This window comes from Prionailurus bengalensis, chromosome D1 (genome assembly GCF_016509475.1).
Source record: "Prionailurus bengalensis isolate Pbe53 chromosome D1, Fcat_Pben_1.1_paternal_pri, whole genome shotgun sequence".
In the NCBI taxonomy this organism is placed as follows: domain Eukaryota; kingdom Metazoa; phylum Chordata; class Mammalia; order Carnivora; family Felidae; genus Prionailurus; species Prionailurus bengalensis.
The window spans coordinates 60232594-60250442 of record NC_057346.1 but is presented as its reverse complement, the minus strand read 5'-3'; the positions used below and the strand labels follow the sequence as shown (position 1 = coordinate 60250442).

The window sequence follows — 17849 nt, the reverse complement described above, 5'->3', positions numbered from 1 at the left end:
ATAAGACCCAATCATAAACTGCCTATAACAAATGCATTTATGGAAACCAATTTGACAAGAAATCTCATATATTAAAAAAAATGCATTTAGGGGCATCTGGGTGGTTCAGTCAGGTAAGGGTCTGACTCAGTATAGGCTCAGGTCATGATCTCACGGTCTCATAGGTTCAAGCCCCACATCAGGCTCTGTGCTATCAGATTTTGATATAATTTTGATATTTTGATATAAATATAGCTTTATTTTGAGTATTATTAGTTTTGTGTATCTTTTTCCATGTATTTACTTTTAATATACTTGTGTTTTTATATTTAATGCATTTCTTTTTTCTTTTTTTAATGTTTTTTGTTGTTGAGAGAGAGAGCGAAAGAGAGAGAGAGCGCACATGCACGAGTTGGGGAAGGGCAGAATGAGAGGGAGACAAAGAATCCAAAGCAGGCTACAGGCTCTGAACTATCATCAGAGAGCCCAATGTGGGGCTTGAACCCATGAACCATGAGATCATGACCTGAGACAAAGCTGGATGCCCAACCGACTGAGCCACCCAGTCCCTTCTTTCTTTCTTTTTCTTTCTTTCTTTCTTTCTTTCTTCCTTTTTTTTTTTTGTTTTTTTGTTTTTTTGTAAGTTTATTTACTTATTTTGGGAGAGACAGAGACAGGGTACGTGAAGGAGGGGCAGAGACAGAGGGAGAGAGACAGAGGGAGAGAGAGAGAGAGAGAGAGAGAGAGAGAGGATCCCAAGTAGGCTCCTCACTGTCAGCACAGAGCCCAATGAAGGGCTCAAACTCACAAGCCATGAGATCATGACCTGAGCCAAAATCAAGTGTCAGATGCTTAACTGACTGAGTCATCCAGGCACCCCTTAAATAAATAAACTTTTAAAAAATAATAACAGGGGCACCTGGGTGGCTCAGTCGGTTAAGAGTCCGACTTCAGCTCAGGTCATGATCTCACCGTTAGTGAGTTCAAGCCCCACATCATGGTCTATGCTGACAGTTCAGAGCCTGGAGCCCACTTTGGATTCTGTGTCTCCCTCTCTCTGCCCCTTCCCCACTCACATTCTGTCTCTCTCAAAAATATATAAACATTATAAATAAATAAATAAATAAATAATCCTAAATCTGTATGTACCTAGTAACATACCTTCAAAATACATGAAGCAAAAACTCACAGAACTAATTGCAAGAAAAAAATAGGCAAATCCAATATTATAGTTGAAAATTTAAATACTCCCCCTCAATAACTGATGGAGCAACTAGGCAGAAAATCAGCAAAGATCTAGTAGACATGAACCACACCATCAACCAACATGGCCTGATTGACATTTATTGAACATTCCAGCCAACAGCAGCCAAATGCACATGGAACATGTACCAAGATATATAATATTCAGAAACATAATAAAATGTTTTAAAAAACTGTAAAGGATTCAAGCCATACAAAGTATGTTCTCAAACCACAATGGAATTAAACTGGAAATCAATAACAGAAAAATCTTTAGAAAATCCCCTAACATTTGAAAACTACATACCATGCTTCTAAAAAAAAAACTCATGAATCAAAGAAGATATCAAAAAGGAAATAGAAAGTAAATAGAATATTTGAGTTGAATAAAAATAAAAATAAAACATATCATCTAACATGGTGAAGAGCCAATACTAGATGAATATAAGATACAAGACAGATTTCAGAGGCATGAATTTCCAGGGCCAAAATAATTCCTCAAATTGGAATACATTATTGAGGGATATCAAGTTATTGAAGACTGTATCAGAACAAAAAAAAAAAAAAAAGAATAAGGATTTACCACCAGTTGTGCTTTCATTTTAGGTATTTTTACTCTGCCTATGCTACCTATAAATCAGTTAGGAAAAAGCAAAAAGCCACAACACACCAGAATTTGTGAAATGCTGCTAAAGCAGTACTTACAGGAAATTTATAGTACTAAATGCCAATATTAGAAAACAGAAAAGGTCTCAAATCAATGACCTCAGTTTCCACCTTAACAAACCAGAAAAGAACAAGTTAAACCCAAAGTAAGCAGAAGAAAGAAAATAATAAAGATCAAAGTAAAAATCAATGAAATAGCTAACAACAGAGAAAATCCTTGAAACCAAACACTGGTTCTTTGGGTATATCAATATATTAAAATAATAAGAAGAAAAGATTATGAATAAATGTATGCCTATAAATTTGACAATGTAATGAAATAGACAAATTGAAGACACAAACTACAAAAGCTCACTGAAGAAGTAAATAACCTAACAGTCCTATACCTATGAAAGAAATTGACACTGTCATTAAAATCCTTCCTACAAAGACAACACCAGGCTCATATGGCTTTACTAGTGAATTCTACCAAGTATTTAAGGAAAAGTAATATCAATTATATATGAAGTCTTCTGAAAAATTGAAGACTACTTCCCAATTAATTTAATGAGGTCAGCAGCATACCAAAAACAAAGATATTACAAGAAAACTATAAACCAAAATCCCTCATTAACAAAGGTATAAAAATATGAAATAAAATTTTAACAAATAGAATCCAACCATATAGTAAAAGGATGATGACCAAGTGGGGTTTATCCCAAGGATGCAGGGTTAACATTCAAAAATTAATCAATGTAATTCACCATCTTAGCAAACAAAAACAGAAAAACCAGGCAATCATCTCAATAGACACAGAAAACTCATTTGATAAAAATCCAATATCCAGGGCGCCTGGGTGGCTCAGTCGGTTAAGCGGCCGACTTCAGCTCAGGTTATGATCTCGCGGTCCGTGAGTTTGAGCCCCGCGTCCGGCTCTGTGCTGACAGCTCAGAGCCTGGAGCCTGTTTCAGATTCTGTGTCTCCCTCTCTCTGACCCTCCCCTGTTCATGCTCTGTCTCTCCCTCTCTCAAAAATAAATAAAACGTTAAAAAAAATTTTTTTTAAATCCAATATCCATTCCTGATAAAAAATTTCTCAGCAAATTAGTAATAGCTTCCTCAATCTGATAAATGTTTATATTTATATAAACATTTTATATTTATATAAAATATTTATATTTTATATTTATATTTTATATTTAATGATGTTTATATTTAATGATGTTTATATTTATATTTAATGTTTATATTTAATGATGAAAGACTGGAGTCTTTCCTCCTTAAGATCAGAACCAAGACAATGATGCCTACTCTTACCACTTCTCCCAACACTGTACTGGAGATACTAACCAGGGCAATCAGACAAGAAGAAGACTTTTTTAAAGGCATCCAGATTGGAAAAGAAAACAACAAAACTTTCTTTACTAGAAGACTTGATTATCTCAGTTTAAACTCTGATGGCATCTCACAAATAAGGGAGTTTAGCAAGGTTGCAGAATACAAGACCAATATATAAAAATCAATTATATGTCTATATATAAACAACAATCAGGAATTAAATACCATTTATGTGGTCAACTTTTTTATATATTTTACCACAATTTTAAAAGTACTATTTATAATAGCATCAAAATCTATGAAATAATTAGAGATAAATCTGGCAAAAGGTATGAAAGACATGTACACTGAAAACTACAAAATATATATTCTTTTTTTTTTTTTTAATTTTTTTTTTCAACGTTTATTTATTTTTGGGACAGAGAGAGACAGAGCATGAACCGGGGAGGGGCAGAGAGAGAGGGAGACACAGAATCGGAAACAGGCTCCAGGCTCCGAGCCATCAGCCCAGAGCCTGACGCGGGGCTCGAACTCACGGACCGCGAGATCGTGACCTGGCTGAAGTCGGACGCTTAACCGACTACGCCACCCAGGCACCCCTACAAAATATATATTCTAACTAAATGGGGAGATATACCTTATACATCGATCAGAAAACTCAATATTGTCAAGATGTCAGTTCTCTCAAACTGAGCTATAGATTCAATGCAATGCCAGTCAAAATCCTAGTAGGCTTTTTTTATAGAAATTGACAAGTTGATTCGAGATCAAACAGCCAGGACAACTTGAAAAAAGAAAACAAAGTTGGAGAGCTAACACTATCTGACTAAAAGAGTTATTATAAGACTATTGTAATCAAAATTGCATGGTATTGACATAAGGACAGGCAAATAGATCAGTGGATCCGAATACAAAGACCAGAAATAAACCCATACTTATATGGACAACTGGTTTTTAACAAAAGACCAGGCAATGCGGTGGGAGAAAGGACAGAATTTTCTTTTTTTTTTTTTTTTTTTTTTTTTCAACGTTTTTTTTTATTTTTTGGGGGACAGAGACAGAGCATGAACGGGGGAGGGGTAGAGAGAGAGGGAGACACAGAATCGGAAACAGGCTCCAGGCTCGGAGCCATCAGCCCAGGGCCCGACGCGGGGCTCGAACTCACGGACCGCGAGATCGTGACCTGGCTGAAGTCGGACGCTTAGCCGACTGCGCCACCCAGGCGCCCCAAGGACAGAATTTTCAACAAATGGTTCTAGAAACAACTGAGACACCCATAAGCACAAAGAAGAACTTGGACTCATACTTAACACTAACATCCACAAATTAATACAGAACAGATTAGAGGCCTAAATGTAAAACCTGCAACTATAAAACTTCTAGAGGAAAACATGGGAGAAAATGCTTGTGTGACCTTGGGTTAGGCAAATATTTCTTACATATGACACCAAAAGTATAATTCTTAAAAGCATAAATTGAAACACTGGACCTCAGAAAAATTAAAACTTACTGTTCTTCAAAAGATACTATTAAAAGAATGATAAGCCACAGACTGGGAGAAAATCTTTGCAAAGCATGTATCTCATAAAGGATAGCCATCTGAATACATGTGTCAAAACTTTAAAAAATTATACACTTTAAATATTTACACCTGATTGTATTATCAGTTACAACTCAATAAATCTTTCAAAAAGATGAAGTTGAGCTAAGGCAGTATCATAGGAGATGCATATAAAATATATATAAGAGAGATAGAATTCTCAGGACTTGGTAACAGAAATAGGTGAGAGATGCTCCTTTATTAAATGGGGATACAAGTAAGAACGTTTACCCTCAAGCAGCTACTTAATATAAATAGAAAATGCCTGTGATAAGTTTTAAATCACTGCATTGATTCTAATTGTTTTTTGTTATTGGAAAAAAAGTATCTAAAAGAATCCAAGAGAAAAAAAAGCCAATTGTATCTTTCTCCCCCAAAATGCAGCAACAATGGCTGAGGCAGTTAACTAAATGACTTGAAGATTCACTTAGCAAAGTAATTTTTATAGAGCTAAAGGAACAGAAGAAACATATGTCTCACTGGGTTTATGTAAAAGCAAAAAGGGGATGCCAACTCTTTTATACTGATATGACTTCTGAAATGGTTTAGACAGAAGTCCAATGCCACTTGCCCCTGCTGTGCTATATCAACAGAGAAAGGCCAGTTCTGCTGGGTTTCTCTCTAAAAGCCTCCTGGTTTGCCAGTACTGCTCCACTGCCTCCTGTGAAAAATCCCATCCTGCAAAGAATAGCACAGACAGAACTGGAGATCTGTGAGTTTATTATTTCTAAATTATTCTTTGGAATTATTTCCAAATCATTTCCAGTAGAAAGTAAACATTTTCTCAAGACAAAGTTCAGAGTCACACTAGAATACCAAGTACTTTTGCTTTTAGCTGGAATCATTTTAGTTAGAATCAAAATTGATAGTTTAATATGTCTTTGATCTATGCAAATGGAGAACGAAATTGTTACTTAAGTTTGGCAGATAGCATCTTTTAAAATCTCATGTCCAGGAAAGGGGAGAAAAAATAGACATGATGTACTTTGTTTAGAAGAATGGAAGCCATGCTTTAGAAGAGAGTCCTCTTAAGTCAGTCCTCCCAGCAACCCTTCTAAGGACACTGTTACTATTTCCCCTAGCTCAAATATGCAAACAATTCTATTTCTCAAAGATTCTACAAAATCTACCTGGCATCCCTTCCTTTAAAAAAACTACCACTCCCCCTACCTCACAGGGCCTTAGAGGGACTGGAAATTGCTGCCCCCTCCCCCACAGTCTAAGCTCTCACTACCACTACCTTACATAATAAGTCTGTGATACAAACTATGCCAATCTGATTTTCCCTCCACCATATCTCACTGTTGAGCAAAGATACTTAGATGAAAAATGAACAAAGTGGAGACATCCAAGAGTAGCCAATTAGAAAAAGCCAATCCCCTAGACCCTGCTGCTGGGATCCCTGGAGTTCCCCCTTGTTCTTGATCCTTCCTCAGCCCTGTTTGTTCAGCTCCTTCTTATTTAATTTTGTACAACAAAGAATCTGGTGGTCTTTGTCTTCAAAGACACTTCAAATTTGGTGTCAATTTGGTGTCGGTTTCCCTGGTGATAGGAATATCTTTGTTATTCATGGTGGGGCTCCTTGGATCACACTTGAGTTTGAGCTAATGAGATGACTCTGGATGGGGACTAGTTGTCAGAAAGACCAACCAGCTGACTAGAGGATTGGGGCTTTGGGCCAGGAGTTATCAGCCCAACCATCAGAAAGGAACAGGGGGGCTGGAGATGAAGAGCCGTCATGCAGCCAGTGATTCAATCAATCATGCCCATGTAATCGGACCTCAATAAAACCTCTGGATCCTGAGGCTCAGATGAACTTTCTGGTTAGCAAACACATCCATGATTAATGTGCTAGGGAGGGTGATATGTCCTGATTCCAGGGGCAGAAGACACAGAAGTCCCAAATTCAGGACCCTCCCAGACCTCACCCTATTGGTCTCTTCTTTTGGCTGGTCCTAACTTTTATCCATTCTAATAAAATTGTAATCAGAAGTACAGCACTTTCCTGAGTTCTGTGAGTCATGCAGTAAATTACCAAACCTGAGGGGATAGTGGGAACTGTGATTTGTAGCCAGTCGGTCAGAGCAGAGGTGGCTGGGAACACCCAGGGTTTATGGCTGGTTGGTGTCTAAAGTGAGAGCAGTCTTACTGAGGACTACGCTCTTAATTTGTGAAGTCTGTACTAACTCTGGTTAGAAAGAAGTGCATTACATTATTTCATCAAACACTCTCTGCCTCATTTTCCTCATCTGTAAATGCAGACCATCATAGTATTTATACTTCAAAGGGTTTTCGTGAGAAATGAATTAACATATATAAATCATTCAGAACAGTGGCTAGCACACATCAAATATCATGTAAATATCGGAGTAGTTTCTTCCTTGTTGCTGTTTTTATTATTGAAGTCCAGAACTGGCTAATGTAGCAATTATCAGGCTTTTCTGTTAAAATCTAAACAACACGAAGGAAAGACTGGCTCTCAGTATCAGTCAGAAAATGTTAACAACTAATCACATAGATGGTACTGACATTAGTCAGCTAATATTCTGAACACAAATGAACACTGCTGATATCTATATCATCTAGCAAAACTCAGACCAGCCACTTTGAGCGACTGCCAGAGTATTACATGCTTTTTGTAGCTCTGGAAATCATCACTCCAGAGATTAGGGGCCTTGCTCTAAATAATGAAGCAAATTGTTGGGAGGAACAGTACCCATGAAGATTCTTACTTTTAGCTTGTCAAACCACCAGGCATGACACATAGTGAGAAAACCCTAAAATGATACATACATGTCACTTCTCAGCTTAGCTGTGAGCTACATCACAGTGCACTGGAATATCCCTTGCTCATCAGTAATGGGGACCAACTCCTCAAAACTCATTCCATTGTCTTCCATCTTCCTGTCATTTAGAACACGCTTGGAAGTGTTCCAAATAGTTGCTGAGTCCAGGAATAAAGTTCTTACCAGAAAACTGTCTTGGCTACTTTTTAGTATTATGATTTACTCCTGTTTCTGCCCTCTCTTGGTCACTTTCCCTTCCCAGCTACTTGTGTATGAGCTTTGAGAAGGCCAGGAATGCTCTCCCTGACATCTTTCATCCCAAGTTCCCACTTATGAAACCCACTCTTAAAACCCAGGCGCCATGTCCTTATGTTGTTACAGAAAAAGAAGAAAACTAAAATTAAACAGTACTAGTAGAAGATTTTTCCTGGCAGTGCCAGTATAATTCCAAAGATCACTTCACTGCTTGATTTCTCATCAGTAAACAGCCTGAGTTGCTCAGGAGCTATTAAACAAAGCCCCCACAAGGAACTCAGCTTTTAAAGATTTCCAGAAAGCCGTCTGTAAAGCTAACTTAAGCTTCTTCTAGATTGATAAAAACACAGAGTTAATAAGAGGTATCAGCCTGTCCGTGCCAGAAATAGGACTAGAATCCAGGTCTTCTTGCTTTTTTTTTTTTTTAAGTTTATTTATTTATCTTGAGAGAGACAGAGTCAGCTCAAGTGGGGTAGGGGCAAAGAGAGAGGGAGAGAGAGAAAATCCCAAGCAGATTCCACACTGTCCGAGCATAGCCCGATGTGGGGCTCTAACCCACGAAGCTGTGAGATTATGACCTGAGCTGAAACCAAGAGTCGGAAGCTTAACTGACTGAGCCACCCAGGCACCCCCAGGTCTTCTTGTTTTAAACTTAATGTTCTCAACCTACCTTATAGATAATCCCTTCCAGATCTAAAATTCTATAATCCTAGGTAAGATTAAAACAAAAATAAAAACTGCCTCATTCCTACCCAAACTGGTTTTTCTCTACCACCAGACCAGGGCTTTCAACCCAGATGGCATGGAAAAGCCTTGATCCAGTGAGCAGAAGGTCCAGGTCTGAGTCCTAGCTTTACAATGTACTAAATGCATGACAATGAACAAGAAACTTTATAAATCTAGGCCTAAGGCTCCTCATCTGCAAAGGAAGGGCCCTGATGGTCACTTATGTTTAACCCTTCTTAGCATCAAGACCTATCTTATGAGACCCTGCAAAGAGACCGCTTTCAATCCTGTTAGTATCAAAGGACACTCTAGCCACAGATAGAGATGGAGAGGACGCAAAAACCCTGTTTTTCCCTTCCTTGTCAAGCTTCACACTATTAGATATGCTCTTTCACTCACAGCTCTGAAGCAAATGTTTCAGGGAAAAAAAATGGTAGTCCTGGTTTAACAATTTTATACATGAAAAATAACTAAAGTTTTTATTTAATAAGTTCAACATGAGTTAGCAGAGTGATGTGAGTGCTGAAGGCTCCAGTATCAAATCAGACTGCATTAGCTGACGTGCAGAGTCCAGAACTAAGAAGCTGGCGATCCTGTTCAACTCTGTGCTGGTCAAACCATTCCTGCGGGTCTGTGTCTGACTCTAAGAACTATGATCTAAGAAAGATATTAATAGAAATGTTCACAGGCAGGAGACCAAGAGGAGGAAGAGGCTGAGAAAACATGTTTTCTTCAAAGAACCTGGCTATTTAACCTGGAAAAGAAAAGACTCAGGGGAGATTCCATCTTACTTCCACCCAATCTTTGAATCATCTAGGACTCAGCAGAGCTGAGACCAAGTAGAGACTGATAGAAGGAAGGGGCTGCCTCAAAAGGCCAGTAAGCTCCCTACTCTGGAGAAGCAGCAGAGACTGTGGTAGGTAGGAAGGAGACAGGTGGGGATAGGATAGAACCATTTAGAATTCTAATGAAGAGCAGCTCCAACTCTATTTGAAGCATCTTCCCCCTTTCCCAACATGGTGACTAGATTCAGTCTTATTCAGTGACTGTATGTAGAACCATTTTAACAATTTGCTCTTTACAAAGCATTTTATACTCATGTACTTTTAAGGCCAAGTTGCTGCCCATCTTCTTCTGTCTTCTCTAAACCTTACAGCAACTAGGATTGATAACCAAGCTGCCTATTACCTTCTGAAGACTTCCATGCCTTCCACAGGTCCTCCACACTGATGAGCTTATCCTCACCATGGAAGGTGCTGTGTTTCACTGTCGGATCATGGTAATTGAGGTCTTCCCTCAGGAACTGCAAGGAAAAAGCACACAAGTCACAAGGGATACCTAGGGTCAGCCCACCGAGATCTCCACACAGGCCATCTAACTTTCCATAGCACATTCCATCCACCCAATGTATAAGTGTACCACATCACTCTTATGTCCTTCATGTGCATATGTCCTAGCTGCCAACTAGACTACCTCTTCTTCTTTGTTGTATGTTTCACTTGAAAAAAAAAAAAGAATAAGCAATTTCTTCCTTGTGTTTTTTTAATTATGGAAAGATAATAAATGATAGTTAACTGGAATTCAATACACTAGAAAAAGGAAGAAGGATAGGGAAAAAGAATTAACAATTTTTTGATCACCTGTTTATATACTAAGCAATATTCCAAGAACTTCTACAATATTTTCTCATCTAATCCCCACAACCAATGAATTATCACACCTATTTTACAAACGAGAACAGAACTATGCTAAGATAATGCAACTTACCCCCAAATCACATTAAATTTAGAGAGGTTTAATTACTTGCTATGATGGTTTTAAAATATGTCCACAATTCTATGATAATCCTCCCACAAAAGAAGAATTCCCCTCCCCTGGAATATAGGCTGACATTTGTGACTCATCTTCTAACAAACAGAATATGGCAGCAGTGATGTCGAGTGGCTTCCAAGGGTAGGTTAGAAAAGGCAATACAGATTTCACCTGGCCTTCTCCATTTTGGGACACATGCCTTGAGAGCTCTGAGCTAACATACATGAAGCCTGGCTACCCCCAAAGCCACCATTATGGGGAGAACATATGGAAAGACTACATAGAAATATAGACAGATATCTGAGCAGCCCAGCTGTTTGTCTCCCCAGCCCAGGACTCAAACAAGTGACTGAGACTTCAGGTGATTCCAGCCCCCAGTTTTTGAGTCACTGCATCTGATGCCAAGTGGACACAGATGAGCTGTCCCTACTGAGCGATGCCCAGATTGCAGATAAATAACAAAATAAATGTTGCTGTTTGAAGTCACCGAGTTTTGGGGAAGTCCGTTATACAGCATTAGGTAACTCAAACATTTGCTCAAGTGATGAATTTGTATTCCAACCCAAGATATCTGACTTTACAGCCCAAATTTTCCCCCAGTACTATATACGCTGTCCTTTAAATTACTGGTATTTCTTTTCATAATATACACCCTTATAAGAAAGAAGAAAAGCCAAACAAATCAAAGCTTTTAGAAATTTAACTGGTAATTAACTTCACAGATACTCATTCAGCCAGATTCTTAACCTCATTAGTATGTACAAAATTGAACACTTGATCCCAGTTTTCCCTAGAGCCTCAAACATCAAAGAAATATGCAATTTTGATCACTATGTTTTTAAAACATAGTTTAGTAGGATTTTCAGGAAATGTCTCTTATCCTTCTTTTCTCACCCTTTGTGTCTAGGAAAGGGTCTGACCCAGCGTAACATCAGTAAATGTTACTATCTAAACAAACAGACGACTGACAGATTACCTAGACCCATAATCAAGAGGTGATTTCCTCCCCCTGGGTTTTGGGGATATTAAGACATCTAAGTCTTAATGACTCAGGAGAGAAGTTTGAAGCAAGTCCACACTGGTGCACTCTCAACCGAGTCAGAATATAGCCTGCTAGGCACAAGGAACTTGAGAGTGTCTACAACTATAACATGGCACCGTCCAAAACAACTTTCTGCAATGATGGAAATGTTCAATATCTGTCCTGTCCAAACAGTCCCCACTAGGCACATGTGGCCACTGGGCACTCATAATGTGGCTAGTGTGACAAACACACACACACACACACACACACACACACACAAACCCTGAGATTTAAAAAAAAAAAAATTAATGTAGAGCTAAATGACCACATGTGGCTAATGGCCACCTATTGCGGCGCAGCTCTAACCCATTCTTCTACCTGTGGTTTGGGTGTGGCCTGGCTACACTCCCACAGAGGCTGGAGTGGTGTTAGGAAGTCAAGACGTCTCGTGAGATAAGGAGGTAAAGGCAGTGCTCACATGCACAGGCTAGACAGCCCTTCGTGCCCTCCAGCCTCATCTAAATTCAGTTGACAAGGGTTAGGTTCTCCAGCTCCCCAACCTCTTATTTGTAATTGGTGAGAAACTTTATTTTTTAACAAGGATTATGCAAGTGACATGGTGAAAAGCCCAGAGCAAAAAGATTTTGTTGATTCTTAGAAAAACTAAACTGATTAAAGTATTTTTTATGATTTTTTAATAGTCAGCCTTTTAAGGCACCTGACCTTTGATTCATTATATGCTGTAAATTGTGAATTTTAACAATTTTTCCCAAGTTGCCACGCTGTTATCCCAACCCCATTCAATAAATTATCTTTTATTCATTTTTAAAAATGCTATTTAGTAATAATTAAGTCCTTATATATAGTTGAGTATATTTCTAGGCTCTGCATTCTTCTGCACTAAATGATATTTCTTTTTTTTAACTAGTTTTTTTCAGTCTATTTATTTTATTTTTGAGAGAGAGAGAGAACACAGGTGTGGGAGGGGCAGAGAGAGAGACAGGAGACACAGAATCCAAAGCAGGCTCTAGGTTCTGAGCTGTCTGTGCAGAGCCCAACTCGGGTCTCAAACCCGCCAACTATGAGATCATGACCTGAGCTGCAGTCAGACACTTAACCGACTGAGTCACTCAGGCACCTCAATCATATTTCTATTTTTGTGCTAGCCCTTGACTATCTTATTATACTTTTTGTTTTATTTTGTACTTTAATAGTAATTTCTAATGCCTGGACCCCCTGTTTCCCATGGCTCTTATGTTTCAGAATATTTCTTGTCAATCTCAGCTGTTTATTTTTCAAAATTAATTTTAGAACAATTCTATTAACTTATTAAGAGGCTTCTCTTGGGGCGCCTGGGTGGCGCGGTCGGTTAAGGGTCTGACTTCAGCCAGGTCCTGATCTAGCGGTCCGTGAGTTCGAGCCCCGCGTCGGGCTCTGGGCTGATGGCTCAGAGCCTGGAGCCTGTTTCCGATTCTGTGTCTCCCTCTCTCTCTGCCCCTCCCCCGTTCATGCTGTGTCTCTCTCTGTCCCAAAAATAAGTAAACGTTGAAAAAAAAAATTAAAAAAAAAAAAAAGAGGCTTCTCTCACCGGAGGCCTAAGTGATGAGATCACTAGGCCTTAAACAACAGACACTGGGACATCTCAGGGGGGACACAGTCACAAGTAGTCAGACAGCCAGTCTGGGGACAGAAATTCATTAATTCACTTAGTCAACAAACATAAGATTTCTAAGTACCAGGCATAGTTCCAGGCACAAGAAATTCAGTGAGTAGTAAACAAAACAGATACAGATCTTTATCCTCACTGAGCTAATATCCTCTTTGGGTGAGAGAAAGCAGGAAAGAGGAATATGGAATGCCAAGAGTACTGGTATTGGTGGCTTGTCATTTTAGAGGAGTCAAGGAAGGTTTCATTAAGGAGGTACATGTACCTGAAGGAGATGTTGGAGAAAGGCAAGCAGAATAACCGGGACAAGAGTATCTCAAGAATAGGAATGGCAAATGCAAAGGCCCTGAAGCAAGAACATGCTCGGCTTGTTCAAGGAACAATGAGGAGGCCAGTGTGGCTGAGAGAAATGAGAGAGGTGGTGACTAGTGATAGACAAATCCAGGGAAGAAATCAGGGGTCCAGATCATAAACACCCTTGTGGGCCATTATATGGGCTTGGATTTCAACTCTGAGAAGGAAGCTGTTAGGGGACTTTGAACAGAGATGCGACATGATCACATGTGCATCTCTTAAAGGATTGCTCCAAACGCTGTGCTAGAGAGCAGACTATAGGAAGGCAAGGGCAGGGAAACCAGTCAGGTGGCTACTGCAAAAACCTAACTTGAAACGAGGTAGTAATGTGGGTATAATGAAAAGTTGTCAAGTTTCGCACATATTTTAAAGAAATCAAATCTGTAATCCTCAGATTACAGATACAGCTATACCCTGTGTTGGTCCTCCAAGGTTCTAATCCAGACCCTCTTAATCTAAGACTACAGAAACACACATCATGTGCATGCCTTAGGAGTAGAAATGCCAAAATATCCAAAGAAGGGGATTTTCTGCCATTCCCAGCTAACTCTAGGAAACCACCAGATGACACATACCAGCTGCTTATTGGGAACCAATAAGAAATAGACTGCTTTTTATAGCCAAGTCTGATCACTGAGGTATATGGAGAACAGAGAAGCTCATGGGAAGAAAGTATAAGGGGGAGCTGCACGTACAGGGCTCATGTACAGGCTCTATTCGTGCCACAAACCATGCAAAGAAGGAATGGGGTCGGAAAACAAGACCAGCAAGAAGAGGTGCCAAATGAGGACTATGCGCTGACAGAAGTTCTGCCTGAAGGAAGGGCCTGATGCTGAGTGGAACAATCAGGCCTCAAGAGTAGGAAAGTCAGGGGCACCTGCACGGCTCAGTCGGTTGAGCTTCTGACTCCTTACTTTGGCTCAGGCCATGATCCCACGGTCATGGGATTGAGCCCAGCGTCAGGCTCCACGTTGAGCTTGGAGCCTACTTAAGATTCTCAATCTCTCTCTCTCTCTCTCTCTCTCTCTCTCTCTCTCTCTCTCCCCACCCTCCCTCCCTCCCTCTGCCCCTTTCCCACTTTCATGCACACTCTCTAAAACAAGCAGAAAAGAGTAGCTAAGGCAATATACTATGAAGAGGAAGAGTTCACAACCTATAGAAACAGACCCCTTACTTCCTGTGTGACTTTCGGGCAAGGTATTTTGCCTGTTTGAGCCTGTTTCCCGCTCAGAACGAGTGAGGACTAGGCCTCCCTCTCATCTGAGTGTGACAAGTTGTAAATGAGACATGCTTGCAGAAGTCCATAAGCTGCCTTTGCACCTGTCTTTCAGTGGCCCACAGAGTATCTTCTAAACTGAACCCATATTTAAAAACTAAATTTCACACCAAGAAAGTTCAGCTTTTCAGTCTACCTTAAAAAAAAAAATCTAAAGATCTAGAAACACCTGAGTTCCTAGATTTTAAGGGCTTAAGGACTGCAATTTGACTGGAAGAGAAAAAGTGGCTTGGGGACCTGTCATAAACTGGTGTCCACATGGCAAGCACATCATTTTTATGTAGGTTGTCCATTACAAATTAACTTCAAAATTCAACATTTTATGAAGATGTTTTTATGCACATTTTACTTAAAGCTAAGAAAAAATCAACTGTCCACATCAAAGGACATTATGTGTGTGTTGTCATTTGGGGCAGCGTGGAGATGGGGGAGTTGGTGCTGAGGGAGGTCATGAGGGCCTCAACCCCCACCGCCAGGGCACCACTCCTGGGTTTGCACACTGACCTGGCAACAATGTGTGAGAGCTGAGCATCAGCTGCCTCCTTCTGAAGAGGCAAGTACTCTCTAGCGTGAGAGCAGACAGCTTGTGATTCCTGATGCACACAAAAGCACTCTCTGTAAATTGTAGAGCACAACTCAAATGTTAGTTATTGTTATTGGCAGGAGGGTGAGATAAGGATACGGAAAGTAAGAGAAAAAGCTTCTTCGTCAAAGGTGATGCTTCTGTGCTGCGTATACCCTTACCAGTGTTATTATGTGTCTATCCCCCTGCCAAACCATCTATGCTTTGATGAAGGTCCCAGTTATCCAGCCATAAACATAGCAAGCAAGAATGCTGTACTGAACTAAAACTCCAATGCCCACCGCAGTTGGGGTAGGCACTGCCACAGATTACTCTGCACACCACCCCACAGCCAACTAATAGCTGAAGTCTGGTTTAAAAGGAAGTTTAAGAGCAATGAAAAGCAAAAGCAAAACCAAACCCAGAGGCAACTTTTGATTCCCACAACAAAGATTTACTATTTCTGACTCAGAACAAGCAGCTCTTCTCTCAGAAAGGCCTAAGAAGGCTCCCTACAAGTCTTGCCTTAGCATGGGGATGCAGCATTGGCCAGAGCTACAGCTCAGGAGCAATCTGAAGAGCAGGGAGCAGCTGTCACTAAGTATATTTAGCTCTGAGCTCAGAAAAGTGATCTCTTTGGCGGTGGCACAAAGAATGCAACCCCATCCCCACCCCAAGTGAAGCAGGAGTAAAGAGATGTGGGTGAGAGTGGACAGGAGGGGAAACATCTCTGTAGAATTCCCAACAAAACAGGCCCAGCCAGCTTCATCAGTGAGTAGAAGTCACTGATGTAAAGCTAGAAGCAGAGCAGTGCATCTCTGGACACAGGGGTCCAGGCAGGTCTCCTGGGTATTTCCTTAGAACCAATTACTCCTTCCTCCCATTTCCAACTTCATTTCCGACTGTTCACCTTCCACATCTCCCAGACCAAACCTCACCACCTCCACTCTCACTCACCGCTCCCCACACGCAATATTTAGAACCCTCAAGACACATGCCCCAGATCTAAGATGCTTCCCAACTCTCGTTCATCTCTTCAATGTCCACCAAGGACCCACATTTTAGCTACAATATCTCTAAATGCCATTTGTACAAAGTGCTGGGACTTGGATGTCTCATAGATGAAGTATCTGTCCCCAGTGAGATCAGAAGCTATTGCCAAGGGCAGGGAGATGAGAGTCACTTCTCACTCACCTTTGTATATCTAGTCTCACTTCTGCCACTCCATCCACCATATTAGTCACCAGAATGACCTTTGTAAAGTACAAATCCATAAAGTATACCAACTTTAAAACTACTTAAAATTTTAACTTAAAAACTACTTAAAATTTCATGGCTGCCCATTACCTACAGAATAAAGCCCCAGCTTCTTGGCCTCACATTCAAGGCTTTTTACAATCTAGTCATAGACTAGCTTCACAGGCAGCCTCCTGGCCATCTTCCCTCCCTACCAGGCACCTACACTTCAGACAAGGAGTCAAGAAACTATGGCCATGGACCAAATCCAGCTTGCTGCTTCTTTTTATAAATAAAGCTTTACTGAAACATAGCTACAGCCATTTATTTATGTACTGCCTATAGCTGTTTTCATGTTACAAAGGCAGAGCTGAATTGCTGTGACAGAGACTGTATGGCCAACAAAGCCTAAAATATTGACTGTGTGGCCCTTTATGGAAAATGTGTTTGCTAACATTTGCTCTAGACACATCCAGCTACTACAGGCTCCTTGAACAAACCATGCTCAGTATAACTCTAAGCCTTTACACAAGGTGCTCCATTTAAAATATTTTCTCCCTGTCTTTATCTGCTAAAGAAAAAGCCACTGCCTCTGTGAAGTTTTCCAGACCTCACCCAAGCAAGTTAATTGCCCTACTCTCTTTGTTCTCTTAGTTCTCAGGGTATATATCTATGGCAGTACTTATCCCATTACACTATAATTACTATTTAATTACCCTCCTCCTTGCTATCCCTAAGCAACTCAAATATAGAAACTATGTTTTATTTGTCATTTATCTCTAACCAATGTCTTACACATTCTCTGGAACACCTAAACAAATAATTAATTTAGCTTCATAAGCCCACCTCCAAGCATGGGGCCTGGCACACAGCAGGGTATGTGGCTATTAAATAACTGAATGAGGAGCATCTGGCTGGCTCAGTCAGAGGAGCATGAGACTCTTGGTCTCGGGGTTGTGAGTTTGAGCCTGACACTGGGTGTAGAGATTACTTAAAAATAAAATCTTGGGGCACCTAGGTGGCTTAGTCAGTTAAGCGGCAGACTTCAGCTCAGGTCATGATCTCGGTTCATGGGTTCGAGCCCCACATCGGGCTCTGTGCTCACAGCTCAGAGCCTGCAGCCTGCTTCAGATCCTGTGTCTCCTTCTCTCTCTGCCCCTCCCCAACTCATGCTCTGTCTTCTTTCTCTCTCAAAAGTAAATATTTATAAATAAATAAATAACATAACATAACATAACATAACATAACATAACATAACATAACATAAAATCTTTAGGGGCACCTGAGTGGCGCAGTCGATCAAGTGTCCGAATCTTGGTTTTGGCTCAGGTCATGATCTCGTGGTTTGT

At 40.3% G+C, this 17849-nt stretch overlaps 1 protein-coding gene across 6 annotated transcripts in view; it reads right to left on the bottom strand.

The window, feature by feature from the left end:
* STIM1 (stromal interaction molecule 1) overlaps window positions 1-17849 on the bottom strand; it is a 185902-nt gene that overhangs the window by 43982 nt on the left and 124071 nt on the right. For all 6 annotated transcript variants that reach the window (XM_043580402.1, XM_043580401.1, XM_043580405.1 and 3 more), the window contains exon 3: window positions 9759-9873. In XM_043580402.1, coding sequence (XP_043436337.1) covers window positions 9759-9873 — 115 coding nt within the window. The remainder of the gene's footprint in view (window positions 1-9758; window positions 9874-17849) is intronic.